General features: G+C 43.6%; 1 protein-coding gene across 1 annotated transcript; it reads left to right on the forward strand.

Moving 5' to 3' along the window:
* Window positions 1-457: 457 nt before the first annotated feature.
* Window positions 458-15,501, forward strand: LOC311031603 (neurexophilin-1). Its single transcript, XM_084037968.1, has 2 exons — window positions 458-927; window positions 14,237-15,501. The coding sequence occupies exons 1-2, from the start codon at window positions 871-873 to the stop codon at window positions 15,008-15,010; spliced, it is 831 nt and encodes a 276-aa protein (XP_083894094.1). The 5' UTR covers window positions 458-870; the 3' UTR covers window positions 15,011-15,501.
* The last annotated feature ends 1,198 nt before the right edge of the window (window positions 15,502-16,699 follow it).

Raw genomic sequence — 16,699 nt, forward strand, 5'->3', positions numbered from 1 at the left:
TGATGATGATACTTAATGACGGGCTCGGCGATGAGAAATGCCCACAAAGTTGTCAGCGCATTAGTGAGGCAGGCTGACAAAACTTATGTCAGATATATTGGTTAGGGACTGGGAATGCACTCATACAAGTGGAACAGATGTTTATTGTCGTGCAGCTACTGGTTATTCAGTCTAATTGTTTTTTATTTGATTGCATGCAGAATGAATTGAGTGGATTGGGATCAGAGAAAGTGGCTGGAAGATATAAGGAGGGAGGTGCTGGGTAGGTGGAGAGATAGGAATAAGGGAGGGAAAGAGGGGGGGGGGGGGGGGGGAGAGAAGAGATTCGTGGTGAGAGAGGAGGCACACACACGAGGAGAGAGAGAGAGAGAGAGTAGAAACTGTAAAACGTGTGTTCGCTGTTGCCAGTCTCAGCATCGCTCAGTTTCTGCAGGAGGCTGCAGCTCCATTAGTCCAGGATCTCCACTGGCACCAATCACCAGATATGATCTGCCCACTTCCCAGTCAACCCATTACACTCTGAGCTGGGATATCTTGCTGTGTTTTGCATGGATGATAACAGCCGACCGCATATTCATGGATTTCTCAGACCACAACTAATTTGACTCAAACCCGGGATTGGAGAGAAAAAAAAAAGAGACAAAAAGGGGGAATCCAAGTGGTTTCCAGTGTGTGTTTTTTCAATTAGGTTTGTGGAAGCTGCAGTTCAGCCTGCCTTGGACATGGGACCGTGCGTCAGCCGAGAGGGATCCGGTGCCGGAGGAAGAACATCTTCCTGAAGGAGGAAAAGCCCGTGTGCGGGAGTTTTTTAATTTCTTTTTTTTTTTTTTTCCTACCGGGGAGGGGGAGCTGTGGGTTTTACGCGCCGGAATGATGCGTCCCAACCGCGGCTTCATCCTGCTCCTTCTTAACGGAACCGCTTGTTTGGTAAGAAAAGAGGAAAAGTCACACTGTGGTCTTTACGCACCTCGATCCGAATGGCCTTTTAGTATCCACGTAACACCTTGTAGTCTACCTGCGTCATAAACTACGGCAAGTTGTCCGCACCTGCATTTGCACAAAAAAAACCCCACAAACGCGAATTAAAAGTAGAGTAAAATCGCGCTGACCGACATGTGGAAACAGATGATGACGGTCAACATAATTCGCCGGACGTGCGGCTCGTTTGTGGTTCATAGAGATGTTGTCGCTGCGCTCTGCTCGCTGCTTCCGGACGCATCTGCGCTGATTGTCCGTGATATTTTGGCACCAGCTTGTAATTGTGAAGTAAATACCATTAAGGTAATAACATTGACGTCGGCCGCGGTCTGCTCGGCTGTCACTATATTCCCAGCGGACACTTGCAGGCAGCGTGCGGAGCGCAGCGCGCCGCCCGCGTCCATCACCACTGTTTTCTATCGACATATCTGGGTTACTGGAGAGGACGCACACTAAAGTCATCATTTTCATCCTAAATAATTAGACAAAAAGTGAACATGCGTCTTAAATCAAAGAAACTGCATGCAGGTGTAACATTTTCCATTCTAGCCAAAGCAAGAAAAGAGGCAAAATAATGTGAAAGCTTTTATAAGTTTGGTAGGAATGCACTGAGCTTCATCAGGAGATGTAAATTGAGGAAAGTGGGTTTACAGTGCATGCACACACCAGCTTATAAAGAACTTAGAGATAACAGCTTTGTTTCCATATGTATCATTATGTATATCTAATTTACTAACAGCTGCATGTGGTTGCAGATGTACTGAAGGATCTGTAAGACAGAGGATGGAGTAGTTTTTCATGACAGAAAAATAAGCAAAGCAGTTGTTCTTCGTAAAGTCTTTGCTCTGAAGACTCGACTTGTTGTCAGATATGATTGTAATATGAGATTACGTTAATCTGAGTGAAATATCTCTTTAATTGTGTGAACTAATGATGTATGAAGTAATACTAAAAACCTGAACGCTTTCCCGGAGGACCCCTGCTGACCTATAACACCAGATGTGTAAACATGAACTGTCTGTGCAGTCTTAATGAACACCTCCGACATTACATAACCGCACTCCTCCTTTCATGTTCGCTCGCAGATTTATTAAAAAGCAGCCTTTAATGAGAAATCAGCTCTTGATTCACATGAGGAAACTTGAACACCCTTTTGCTCGGAAACCCCTGGGCTGAGTATCGCGGGGCTCAGGAAATGAGCAAGCTCCAAAAAGGAAAACACACACACACACACACACACACACACACACACACACACAGAGCGGTGCAGTGGAAATATTCAAGTGAGGTTGAGTGCTTGTTATATGCACCCGTTTGTGTCGGCATCCCTTCAAGGATGACCTTGTGGTTTTCATATTAATGTATTATTCAGGTGCCCTTTTGGTGATTTGGGGTCTGTCAGACGGGCCGTGTAAAAGACTAAACACACACGGACTTATTTGGTTGAGAAACAGCTGTTTCAACAGATCTGAGAGAGAGAGGAGACCACACGCTGACTTAAAATATGGGGGATGAGTGCCTTTTCAGCCATTGTATAACTAGATACAAGAGTGTGGGATAATAGGCTTAACACTCGCTCTTGTGTTGTCTCGGTTCTGGGAGTTGCAGGGCTACAGCCCATTGTAACCCAAAAGCACTATGGCTAATGATAATGAAATTAATTGGGCCTTTCTCTCCCTCTCCAGACCATGTATCCATGAAAAACGTACATGACGTCCCTCAGCAGGAGATCTTGGGTAATTCATTAGCCCCGTGACATTGATAAATTATGGAGCAATTAATAAATTAAGTAACTTTTTATTATGCAACGGAGTCGTGATTAATAATCGTATAAGCCTACTATGCATTAAAATTCCATTTAGAAGATTTTCTGTTGTAATAGCTTGGCAATTCTGAGAGTGGGTTTGGGTCTCGAGGGGCCTTTTCCAAATGACTACTAATATAGGCGACTATTAACACAAGGTGTCACTCTGGTTGTTGTTTATGTGATGAATGATGTGTTTCAAATGTTAATTATTCTCTGTATTTGAATGGGGGGTTATGAATAATATAAACCATCTCAGTTGTATAATTGACTGCTTGAGAAATTATGTTTATTTTTGGCAGCGGTTAGAGTTATTTCTCTTCTGTGATGCTCGGCAAGCTGACTGGATTTGTTACAGCGAACTAAGTGGCTGATGTGCATATATCTATATTTGAAATATTATGTCCTCTCAGTGTCCTTGTGATTAGCGGTCAGTTGTTGGTTAAGCAGAGCCAAGATGTTAGTAAAGCTGTAACAAAATATCATTCTCAAAATGATTAATCTGCTTTTTAATTTCATTATTAGTTGATTCATCGTTTGGTGTATAAAACGTTGGGAAATTGTGGAAAGCGCTCATCAGAAAAATAAGCAGGAGTATCAAATGTTTGATTTAAACTTGAAAAATTAGTTGCTGATTATTCCGTCAAGTCGACTAATTGACTATTTGTTTCAGTTTTTATGTGAAAGTTTTTTTGCGAGGACATAATTCGTCAATAAACGGCTGATCAGCACTCGGAAGAGATAGGTGGCTTTAGGAGAAACGTCGACACGTTGCAAATAGAGCAGGTAGAGTACAGAGGGGCGATGAAGGGAGTGAGGTGTGGATAAAGTGCTAGAAAGGGGAATAAGTTCAACATCTGCCTCAGAGGTTTCTGCAGCTCATTGACAGTCATCACGTTGATTCCTTCTTCCCTTTGCACGAAAGCATCCAAGAAAATGCACTTAATCCACACAAGCCGGTGGAACCCGGGAGGGGGTGTGGCCAGGCATCTAAATAACTAGAGGATGAAGAATGAAGTGCAACAGATCTGCACACTCTCTCTCCCCTGCGATCACTCCAAAATCTTTTTTTTCCTAGAAGTGAATTTACCTTCTTAATCATCACGCCTGGTTATTTCAAACAGGCAAAAATGTTTTCAAGGTAATTACAATTACAAAAACGGAGACATAAATTATTGTCATGCACGCCATGAAAAGTGCTTATTAATTAAGGAATCCTGCCCTGAAATGCGCTGTAACCTTCGCGTGGGTAAAGACGGCTCTGGATGGAGGCGCTCGCCGCGTCATGCATCCCTGAGCTCACAGCTGCTCTTTCACACAGGTAGGCTCTCTGTGGCCGTGAGAGACAGGGCGGCTTTATACTCCCTCTGATTGCTTTCAGTGCAGATGCAGACGCTGACCATCGCGCTTGATAGCTGAATTTCACCTCTATAACCCTGCAGAGAATGTCACTTTTTTGCAGATTGAATTTCAATGAAGACATTCATATATATCCCAAGGTTTCCGCGCACGGTGATAGTGCCAAAGTGACACGTGAATGAAATAAGGATCCAGTGCTGTGACAGAATGTTTCCCCACTTCTAAACTTTTCCCACCACCCTCCATTTGACTTTGCCATCAGCAAGGAAACACAAGCTACGTATTTAACGCGTCAATTAAAAAAACAAATTCTGTTCTTTACACCGAAAAGCCTCACGGAGACAATATCCTGTTCATGACAAAGACAAGATTGTGACCAGTCCGCGTGGACAGCAATGGGACGCTGGAGTCAAAACACAGAGACAACAAAAGGTGGAACGATCGAAGCAGAAGTGCCTGTAGTTTGAGCTGGAACGTCGCCAGACAACACACGCTGGGCAAACCCGAGTCTTTGTGTGTAAGATTAAAAAGCAGTGGCTGCCTGCCGCTAATTCTAACCACATCTCTCCGTTTTGGCCCGTCACAAAGCCTTAGATTCCTGGCTTCTTCGATGGCCGTCCTCCTGGCAGGGTCCCTGACCTTGTCCACACAGATACATCCCCGGCCAAGCAGAAACACCACCTCAATCCTGAGAAAAAACTCACTGTCTGATAAAGAATGTATTTCATGCAGACACAAATGTGAAGCAGCAGCAGAGAGAATACATTTTTTTTTGTTTTGTTTTGGGCTTTCTCGCTCTCTTGAGTCTTCCTCTTTGCCATCACTGTTGCAATCTGCATGTCAGAGCTCATAAGCTTCTACTCCCTGCCTCACATCCCACACAGGAAATACAAAACTCATTCATTATTGTTATTGTCTATTTTCTATCACAACAGAGGGTTTTGGCTGCAGAACCACAGAGGAAGCCGACAGAATTGTGCTGACGACATCTGAGAGGGACAGTTATGAGGTCATGGCATCTTCTTCATCAGCAGCACACTAATGTTGTTTGCCATCGTTAGAACGATTGCAGTATAGTTTACACAGGAAACATGCTGATACCCGTCAGTAAGAATGCTTCAGCAACTGTTTGGATTCAATATTTCAGTCAATTTTTTAACTAAAAATACTGATCATTTAGTCCGCTTCCAGCTTCTCAAAATGTGAGGATTTGAATTTTTTCCTTTGTCTTATAACAGTCAACAAACATATGGTTTTGGATGTTTTTAACTGAACATTGTTAAAATGAAACTAAATTACCGAATTAATTAAATTGTGAAATTGTTGTTTGCAGCTGTACAAGTTCTGCCATGGCCACTGTTTTTCAAATCGACAAATTGTTTATACATTATTATTTGAAAAAGCACTCAGCCTAGCCGTGACCTTTATGAATGCCAACAGCTTGGACCCTTTTATTGTGGACCTATTTTTATGAAAGAAGTTCAATCTGGGAGCGACTTCATTTGGAGAGAAAAATCATTTGTGAGCATTTAGTGAGCAGATATAGTAGGAGAGACAGAGGCAGGGGTTTGAGTCTTCTTGACTGAGCTTTTGGATTGCACATATGATTGTTGTTTGTCTCCTTATATTTGATATGCACTCCACATAATCGGCCTCTTAGCTCTGCCAGCACATCTGGTGTAACCTTTGCTGCATGATTCTTTCCTTGCGTTCTAACCTTTTTTTTTATGTTGATTCTTATTTTTGTGTTGATCAAATAAATGACCCGACTCAAGGCCAACATATAAACATGAAGAAGTGGCCAATGAGCAGGGCTGCTGGTGTTCAAATGGACAACCTCTGTGGCTTCCTGCCTGTGGTGGAAACCAGCTTGAGTTATGCACCACCACAGCAAGAGTGACCCCAGAGGTGCACTCCTTCCCTCCTGACCACCCGCTGAGGAAGCCAGCCCCCCGCCTGTCCTCCCCTCGTCCCCCATCCGGCTCCCAGCAGCCCCACCGCAGAGACAGACAGACAGACACCGGGAGAGACAGACAGAAAAAGAAAGCATGCCCCCTGACACACTGACAGCCCTTCATGGTGAAGCGGCGAGCTGTCCTGAGACGGAATACGCTGTCTGCTCAAAACCACCACAATTTATTGTGGCATGGCTCGCTGGGAGACTGCAGGGGAGACGGAGCAGATCCTGGAAGAATATCTGTAGGTTCGTCTGCTGATTCAGATAGCGGAGGGCGGATTACACGGCGCAGCTTAAAGAAAAATGACTCGTAGCCTTGGGTAGAATGAGTGGATATAACACCCAGGGGATCCAGATAGAGATGGGCTTGACTTTCACACAGAGGAATAACTAAGGGGTGGGGGAAATCCTTAACAGATGTTTTAATTTCAGAGAAGTTGCCGCTGGAACCGACAATAGTAAAAGTCGTTTTACCGTGCCGTGAAAGCGTCGATATAGAACGCAATTTTCAGTGTTTAAAGTAGGCAACCCAAACGATATTAGGCGAGGCGATATGGGACCAGGGGACGTGGGCTTATTTGAAGGGGGAACATCAGGCTGTCAGCGCAGTTTAACACAGAAGGAAACCGAAGCTTTTTTCTGATGCCGCAGGCTCCGAGGTTCATGCCGACCTCATCGTTGTGTGACCGGAGCCGCTGGATACCACATCAGGACGAGATCGGGGTGCAGAAGCCCATTGATATTCTCTCACAATCTGTAAACAATCTGTTCTGCGTGAATGAACGTGCAGTGTGCAGTCCGCCGGCGTGCTGCCCGTGACGGTACAGTGATTTTCCGGGTCAGAGTGGTGCACATGTCCAGACAAGGCCCACTGAGGGTCGTTTCAGGGGTTTCCAATTAAAGCAGGCGCACAGCCACAGGGATCAGGGATCTGGCTGAGCTTGAAACAAGAAGTGTTTCCAGTTTGGATAATAAATGGATAATAGGAACTTTTTTTTTTTTTTTTTTCAGAGTACGGTGATGACGATGTATTGCTGTGAAATGTAGGACAACAACGAGCAATTATTTTAACCGTTATCTCCGTCCAGTGTGAGCAGCCATGCACTGATCCGTGCCCCGCTTCACAGTGACCCCCGCGAGGAGCCGTAGTGGTTTAGTAGTTATTGGGAACAGTTCGCTGACCTCAAGCACAGTTCGATTTTTTTTTTTGTCAGTTCATTAAAAAGGAATATGTTTCTCAACTGCTACCTGTGTAGTTAGAGTCTGGTTAGGTTTAGGCAACTATGGCTGCTTGGTTAATGTTAAGAAAAGACTCCATTCATGAAAGAAACAGTCAAAAAAGTTGTCATTTCTGATGATCACTTTCTGGAGAGTTATTATTCACTGTTAGAGATAACTTGTCACTGGGCATGTAGGTTGTTTAAGAGTTTCCTCTCTGGTGATGTTCTCAGACACTTGAGATGGACTGCAAACCACACTTGTTGTCGGGACGCGTGTCAAATGTCTCAAGTAAGCACTCGGTATCAGATTTCACTGCCCTGCACTCCTTTGGTTCGATCAGTCAAAGAATGCTGCTGAACAGAAGAAAGATCAACTTCAGCGAAAGAGACAGTTTGCTGTTTGTTGCTTCACTGTCGCCCGAGCTGTGTGGCATATTGTAGACTTACATGCAGGCAGTCGGTAAAGCTAGGCAGAGCTTCAAAACAATCAAAGGTGTTCACCATACACATGTGGACACATCTGGCAGCCGCATCTGGATTTAAAGCTGTTCCAGCCTTTCAGTGCTGAAGCCTGTTACACTTTTGATTTGACCTTTGCTGAAGCAATTTACTGAACAAGAACATGCAATTCATTTGGTGTTTTTGTTGTGGTTTGAAACAGGCCACAACAAATTATGTATTTGTGCCTCCAGGGACTGCAGTCATGAAGCTTCCCAGTACAAAGAGTTGCTCCTAGTGATGAAATTCGAATGCAATAATGCTATAATGGCAGAAATTAAAGTGATCACAACACTAAGATATTTGGAATCTGGAAAAAATGCAACAGTGTTCACTAGTTTATAGATTTACATGCAGAGGAACGGCCACCAATCACAGAAAGTGACGGATTAAGTACTAAAATCACCAGCATGGTAAACAATATATGTTGTAGGCTGCTTTTAAAGAAGGCCTTACAGTTTATTCAGGTTGTCAGAATTCCACCATGTTTAACTATTTCACAAAAAATGCATTTTTCTTTTTTGGAACAACAAATAGCAGATCTTTAAAAGAACAGGGTCAACCACATCTTCTTACTGTAAACATCTGTCCCTTCCTTGCTCTGAGTTGCTCTGAGAAGTTTCCTAAATCACTCCTAGAATTATTGAGGCTACATTTAGGCTCCGTGTCTTCTCAAAATGTTTGTGATGACTGCAGCATGAAGACAGACAGCGGGCCTTTATTAGATTCAATGGGAGCTTTTAGACAATAGCAGAGTCCTTCCAGCGTTTACCAGACAGCTGTGAATACTGTAGCAGGGCTTTAATCAGCTCTGCACCATCAGTGCATGCTTTTCTCCCTGGAGACAAATTTGGGAGAAACAGTCCCCTCTGTACCCTCCTTGCACGGCCAACTTGTCAATATCCTATAATGTAAAAAGTTTGATAGCCAATTCAGAGCCTGGCTCGTCTCTGAGCATACAAAATGAGCTCAAATCCACCGGGACCACACAAACTGAACCTGCCCAAAATGAGCTGGAGAAGCAGGCATAGGATGAAAGAATAGATCGGGGGAAGAGTTTAGAATAAAAAGATTCAGTGCCGTGAGTTTGTCACCGACTGCAGTTCTAAGCTCCAGTGACCCCCAAGAAGCCGGAGTAAATTATTCATTAAGAGTCAAATGGCTTGTTTCTTGTGAAATTACCTTTCCCTCCCTTACCTCTTCTTGGATCTACACTAGCCAGAAGAATAATTAGTTATAAGGGCACAGCCATTTTCAGACTTTAATCATGTAACAGAGAAGTCTCCTGCAGTGAGCATATTGGATCTGGATATGGGGTGAGCAGACAGAGAGAAAAATGAGAATAAAGCACTGACGAACACTTTAAAAATCTGAGCTGCCTGGGTCTTTAATTAAAAATTTATGTCATATTAGAGATGAAGAAAATGTTCAACTCAACAGCCAGAGGAAAATGGAGCGCTTATTGAACTTGTCAGCTTCCATGACAAGCACATGCTCTCAGCCCCGCTGGGTGGCTCCACGGGAAGATTCTCTGTATCAATCAATTCATTTACTTTAATCCAGATCAATCATCCATAAAAATGCAATTTCAAACTCATAAAAAACATCACACCAAAGACATACACATTCTAGTAAGTATTTCTTGAATGAGCTGCAAATCAAGACATTGGCAACTTCAATTTCAGTCATTTTAATTTAGTGAAGTCCTAAATATATGTTGAATACTATAGTATTCAACATATACTGTATTTAATAAAGCATTGAAAAGCTGTTGAAACAATTATGGTAATAGGTAACCAAAACATACCAAATGTATTATTAACCTAGATTACCAGATGTCTTTTCACCTGCAGTTGACCTAATCTGTGTACTGAGATACATAATATATCACAGAAAAAGGGTAATAAATGCAATAAAAATCGCTTGTATTACATATCAATAGCAGTAAAATAATAATTAATGAAAAGGAGCCCTGCAACACAGTCCCCATTACTGCTACAATTATTCACAGTATTTGCTAATCTGCTGTTTATTTTCTCAGTTATTGAGGCCTAAATCTGCAATAATAAATGTAGTGAAAACATATTTGGATCCATTACTTAAAAAGATGTAATGCACTACTACAGCACCATAAAATGCTATTAAAAGTCAAAAATATTCTCTAAACCTGCAAAAGCTGACTTTTTGACCACTTGGGAGAAGCGGAAGTAAGTAATGAATACAACTACGTACATATCAATCAGCTTGATAAAGTTGATACAGCAAACATTTACAAACATTAGCATTTATTTGGAGTTATTTTTCTGGCCAACTGATTAATGTAAATTCAATATTCACTCTCCTTTTAACTTCAGTTTGGTCTCTAGCAACTACTTATCTAAATATCTGGCTCTCTCGCTGCTAAATGCTCCACGCCAGTCATTAACATTTTCAACGCTTTAAGGTTCGGTGGGAGTGAAACAAAACAGCAAACCAAAATCAAAACAATGAGCTGAGAGACACTAAAATGCTCCGCTGATCTGAGGGGAACTGCAGGTGATGCTTCATTGTTCTTTCATTGAATATAGTCATTTTATCCATTGTTATTATTAAAAAATACAGTTTATTCCTCTTTTGATTAATTAACTATTTGGTCTGTTTAGTAAACATGTCCTGATGTCAAAAGTGGTGACTTTAAATTGCTTGTTTTGTCGAATCAACACTATACATCCCAAATAAATTTGATTTGCAAATAGTCACGAGAAGCTGGCAGAGAACATTCCAGTAGGATATCTAACCTTCATTCATGTCCAGCAACTTAACAAGTAAAGTCTGAATGTTTAAACTCAGGTGGGGGTCTAATCTTGGAACAATGTCCTGTGGTTGACACACCGGTCTGTCACCAGCCCCCCTGCTTCTATGAGAGTTTAGGCACAGATTTCATGTGGCTCCCTGATCTCTACATTATTACCATCGTGTGCTTCTGTCACCGGGGGAAAGGGGTTAAAACGCTGTACCTGCCACTGTAACAGGCTGATTATTGCCTGTGGAGCTGACAGGCTTGTGAGGATTGCTCCCCCCCCCCCCCCCCCCCCCCTTACACTCCCTGCTGGGAGAGAGGCCCGGGGCTGGTGCTCACTGAGGCTGAATGACTCACAATTACCACAGCGACAGAGCCTGCAGCCCCCTTCCATCCTCTCCAGCCGTTTCACTGACTCACTTACCGCACATGACAAATGACAAAATCACCTCGAACCTCCGCCCCCTCACTAAGACCTGATTGCCCATCGCCCACACTTTGCCTACAGTACTTAAAGCTGGGATAGATCTTGCCAAGATACACAAACTTAGTCTGAAAGTCACTCGTTCTGGACTTTGAAAGAGACATTTTACTACGTTACACTATGAAGATTGTGCATATTTTAGTTTGAGTGAACATTGACTGTAAGCTGCAGCCCTTGAAGTACACAATTTTGTAAACACTTCTTTGACATTACAGGGATCAATGAAAAAATAAATATTATTTGAGGTGTATCATCAAAAGATGTCGCTTCAAATGTGAGAATATTTCACTACAGAGAAGCGATGTAAGAATCTGAGTGTAACAGTGAACTCCTACACCACCTAAACTTGCTTACATTGCATAATCCAAAGTTGAAAGTGTGCTGATAGTTAAATCTTACACCTCATATACTCTCCTAGTTAAATGCAAAGTGGCGAGAGAGTTGTAGCAGTATGCAGTTTTTTCAGAATGGAGTGTAAAAGCAGGGATTGTTATTATATTTAATGATGAAAAGTAAGTTACGTGCCGCAGTATAACATATGACCTCTGTGACCTCAGAGATGTATTCTTCACTGGATCATTTAGGGTTTGAAGACATTGCAGAAGATACTGCAGAACATTTACCTGCAGAAATGAAACCACACTTGAAATGCATCATGGCAGTGTGGACAACCGCACAGTATGTGTTCCCTCTCTGCAGTAATAATTGCAGCTCTGGCTCAGTCTTCACCCTCTTTTTCCGGAGCCATATTAAGCTCATTTTAACATTTGTATTTGACAATGATGCTGCACACTGAATCTGACACCTCCAGCAGCGCCAGGCGCTTAAATATTCTGTTCAACAATAGCACAATGTTCGCTTCATCCCTCCTCCTGAAGCCTGGACTCGCAAGCTTTCTAATGAAGAGAAAGGGAGTCCTTCCTTGTTGAAAATGAAAGCTATAGCCAAGCATTTTTGCAATATGTTTTTGCTCAGATATGAGTGGCGGCAGCATCTAAGAGTCACTGTAGATAAGCAGCGGTGCTGGCAAAATGATCAGGATCTTAAAAGCAAGGGGCAGTTTTATAGAAATCAAGAGGGACGTACTTTTCAAGACCCTAAAGCGCCTTTTTTTTTGTCAGACACCACGGGGTCTCTTTAGTAATATCTAGGGAGGCAGGCAGAGTGCTGCCCTCTGTGCTGTGAAGAGAAATCAAACACAAACTATTCCTTCAATAGGAGCCGTGGGGAAATGGTGTTCTGTCATCAAAGTCATCCTGCCTGGCCTCTGACATAAAAACTAAGATATATCTGAAAAGATTAAAATCAATATGTCTTCCGGCCTTCCAAATTTCTCTGTTCATTATTAATGACTTTGGGACTCTCAAAGAAGCTGCGAGGACTATCTGATTCAAGTGGAAGGAGTCCCTGTCAAGGCAGTTACAGGCCCCCAGTGGGGAGGCTGAAGGATCTGAGCAGCAGCAGTGTAGCGGTGCGGCAGACAGGTAACTAGAGGAGAGGATGTCTGGCTTCCGACACCCTTGCGGTAATTAGGCCAGATTAGGGAGAAGAGGGGAGTCCTCTCATCTGAGTCCACACCGGACCGCAACCACACCAGCGGGAATCCTCGCAAGGCAGTTGAAATGCAACACGCGTTGTTATGAAAGGGATTGCATGTTTTTAGAGAGACAGAAAATCAATATCGCTGACTGACTGCAAGTGAACAAATCTGAGCGAGCTTGAAAAACCTGCATAAAAATGGAATAAAAAATGAGTCAGACTTAATAATCCTGACTAAATCTGTATAAGGAAGCCCTGGCAGTCAAGACAGTAGACGGATCAGAGCACAGACAGGGGAGCATGCATTATGCATCGTTTTAAAATCTCTCCGGGTAGAGCGCACATACACAAACTTATCCCGCATTTGCATCACTCATTTGTTCACATTTACAACTCCGAATTCAAAAGAGGACGTGTATGTGTGTGTCCTCCACTGACACAATGATGCTGGCGACTTGCATGGCACATTAGACAGAAGCTACCTGTTAATAGATCATTACCTTTGAATAATCACCCATTACTTTGCTCTCGCACACAAATCTACTGCTGAGCACAGCAGCACTATCTTATCTCCCTCACTCCTCTTCCCCTCCCCTCAGTTGATGTTGACATCTGAGAGCTTCGTGTGTGTGTGTGTGTGTGTGCCCATACAGATTATTTTCTTTAATTAAAAAAGTCTTAATTGGACATTATACTTTATTCTTCGGCCCCCCGCTCGCCCAGCTCCCCGTCCTCAAACACTTTGATCCTCCGACCAAATCTTCCGAGGCAATAATGGTTCCCCCTGTTCCCAGGCTCACACCGCAGTGCTTAAGAAGCAAAAAGCTCACTTTAACAGGAAACACGGCTTAGTCCGCTCTCGACTTCGAGTTTCTTCCTTTCGGAATTTATATCTATGAATTTCTCTCCAATTAGGTGATATTCAAGAGACCTCCTCTGACGTGGTTCGAGTGAAAATGAGATGAAACATTAATATAGCGCCTTGGATGGTGTTTACACAATGTAGAAATGAGTGTGTTAGCGTGAACCCTGCTCCTGTTGGGGCATCCAGACACTTTGTAAGTGCAATAATCGACCTCCAACCTCTGTTGTCAGAGAGGCAACTCTCAAAAGCATTTCGTAATGACAGAGCTTTAGTGTTTTACAGGATTAAAGACTTTGTAGAAAATTGTCCACCCTCACAAATATTGATTAAACTGCCCAAGACCACAGGAGTAACACACTTGGATTCAGATTTAGTGTGGATTTTCTGTTTGAATCTGTTCTTTGATCCCTCTGGCCTCAAGTAGCTCAAAGGAGGCATATGAGCCCATTACTAGGGAGCTTAGGGAATTACATCGGCTCTGTGAAAACTAGACATGAAGGAGTTTTTTGCTCTCATGGCCGGGTAAACAAAACAATGTAATAATAGCAATACCTGCAAAATTTCAACCATATATATATACTGTATATAACATTGATAGAATGCCACAGTTACTACCACAAGAGGTATGAACAGTAAATTACGTATCGATTAAGCCTTTAATTTGTTTTCTGTCCACGTTTCTACCTCGCTGATAACTGCCTGCTTTCTCTCTTTATTTCCTCCCCCACCTCCACCTCCTCCTCCTCTCTCTAGGTGGCCTTGGGTCAAGAAGACGACTCCTCCACCCCCAAGAGCTCTTCGGGCGACTCCTCCAAGACGGTGGGCCTCCTGAGCGGTCAGGCTCCCCTGTCTCCCCTGAGCCGCTGGATGCTTCACAGTAAGAGCCGAGCTGCTAATACCACCTCTCTGGAGCTGCCCTACCGCTCCCCGGTCCCGTTCTCCAAGCAGGAGTTTTCTAAACAGGAGTTCTGGGAGATGCTGGGGAGCGACCTGCTCAAACCCGATGCCTCCAGCTCCAGGGTCAAGCGCCGGCCCATCGTTAAGACCGGGAAGTTCAAGAAGATGTTTGGCTGGGGAGACTTCTATTCCAATATCAAGACGGTGAGGCTTAACCTGCTGATCACCGGCAAGATCGTGGACCACGGTAACGGCACGTTCAGCGTCTACTTTCGCCACAACTCCACGGGCCAGGGCAACATCTCCGTCAGCTTGGTGCCACCGGTCAAGGCGGTGGAGTTTGACTTGGAGCGCCAGAGCGTGGTCTACCCCAAGGACTCAAAGATCTTCAACTGCCGCGTGGACTATGAGAAGGTGGATCGCAGCAAGCGCACATCGCTGTGCAACTACGACCCGTCGAAGACCTGCTTCCAGGAGCAGATTCAGAGCCACGTGTCCTGGATTTGCTCCAAGCCTTTCAAGGTCATCTGTATCTACATTTCCTTCTACAGTACAGACTACCGCCTGGTCCAGAAGGTTTGCCCGGACTACAACTACCATAACGAGATGCCCTACCTGCCCTCGGGCTAGAAGACATGTAGGGGGGAGGAGAGGTGGGAGGGGAGAGGAAAAGAGGGGTGAGTCGGAGTGACTGCAACATGTGAGGAGGAATCCAGGGCTGTGAATTGTCCTAAAGCCACCGTGGCTTAAAAGAACCCCTCTCTGTAGCCTGACAATTGTAAGATGTAAAAACATATATGCAAAACAAAAACTACAGTATGCAGATAATGAGGCATTTAGAATGTGCGACTGCAGCATCCATTAACTGGACTGGTACTGGAAATCAAACACGCACATTCTTACCTCAATCCAGTTTCTAAATGCCAACGTTCTCGCCAGCTGATTCTCTCATCCATTTAAGTCATTTGTGAATGTTGTCTGAACGTCCTTTCGATCACCCTTTACTATATTGCTCTTTTGCAAAGTCAGGCAGCATTTCCAGTGAAAGCGCTCATTTAAACGCTGTGATACGAGTCACTGGAGTGTTGTGTACAGATTCAGACTTTATTAATAAAAAAATTAAAAAAAGAAGAAATTACCGGAGCGAACACGAAGCATTGTTTTTCTCACAAAGAGCAGATGAATGTAAAGTGTAACCAACCGCGGGCTCATTTAGGTTACACGCAAAAAGTCTTTTTTAAAGGGCAACTTTTTTTTATGTGAACTTTAAATCCATCCAAAGTTCTTCTTCTTACTCATCTTCTCCCCCGCTGTCCCACCACGGCATTGTCGACGTGTGTTTATGTGTGCCGCCTGCTACATCTAATCCCAATATATTTCTCAGTTATGTCACCTGCATTTCAATAAAAGAGAGAGAGAGAGAGAGAGAATAATTTAAGAGACAGCAATTCAAAGATTCCGAGGCCAGGGCTTAAGACAAGTTCGGTGTGAGGCAAATAACTAGATTCTGCATCGAGAATTGGCCCTCCACACTTGAGAGAGAGAGATAGAGAGAGAGAGAGGTGGGGGAGTGAGAGAGGGAGAGATTCAGTGAGCTGTTTTAATTAAAGTGTAGAAGGAGACTTAGAGTATGCAGCTCCTTCTATTGTCCCCTCTGTATGAAAAAGATTACATTTTGTTGCCGTCAGGATTCCTGATTTCACGCCTTGATAACTTTGACTGTGTGAGGCAGATTGCTCTCTCCCGACAAATACTGTGTTCTCTAAAGTCAGCCCGTTATCTTGAATAAATGAAAATATTATCATAATAATTACATATAATTTAATCTCCTTTAGAACTAATTAAGGTTTCAACGAGAGGGCGAAATGTATTCCTTAAAAATCAAGTCAGCGGGTAGGAAGATAAGAGGATGTTCACAGGCAGAATAGCGTTTTTTTTTTTTTTTTTTTGCATGGAAGCCGGCTCAGCCCCGAGTTAACTGCTCTCATTAAGATAAATGGCCGCTGGCTGGCCCCGTTCATGTTGCTCTCACTAACAATACCAGTGGTGAAACGTGCACAATGGAGCTATGAATTAGCTGGCTTGACATTTTGCTGGCGAGAGGGCACAATGACATTTTTTTTTTTTTTTGGTGAACGGGTCACGAGGCAGGTGTGAGGAGTCATTAAACCGGTTTGATGCTAATGTGCTGTGATGTCAGGGATTTAGTCTGTGCACACTTGGCTGGAAGTGTGCGGCGGCGTCCCAGGTGGACCCGCGCAGCAGTGAGCGGACACCGTGAAGCCGTCCTCCTGTGGGGGTAGCATAAGGCCAGACATA

Source organism: Eutrigla gurnardus (assembly GCF_963514095.1).
Source record: "Eutrigla gurnardus genome assembly, chromosome: 20".
Taxonomy (NCBI): domain Eukaryota; kingdom Metazoa; phylum Chordata; class Actinopteri; order Perciformes; family Triglidae; genus Eutrigla; species Eutrigla gurnardus.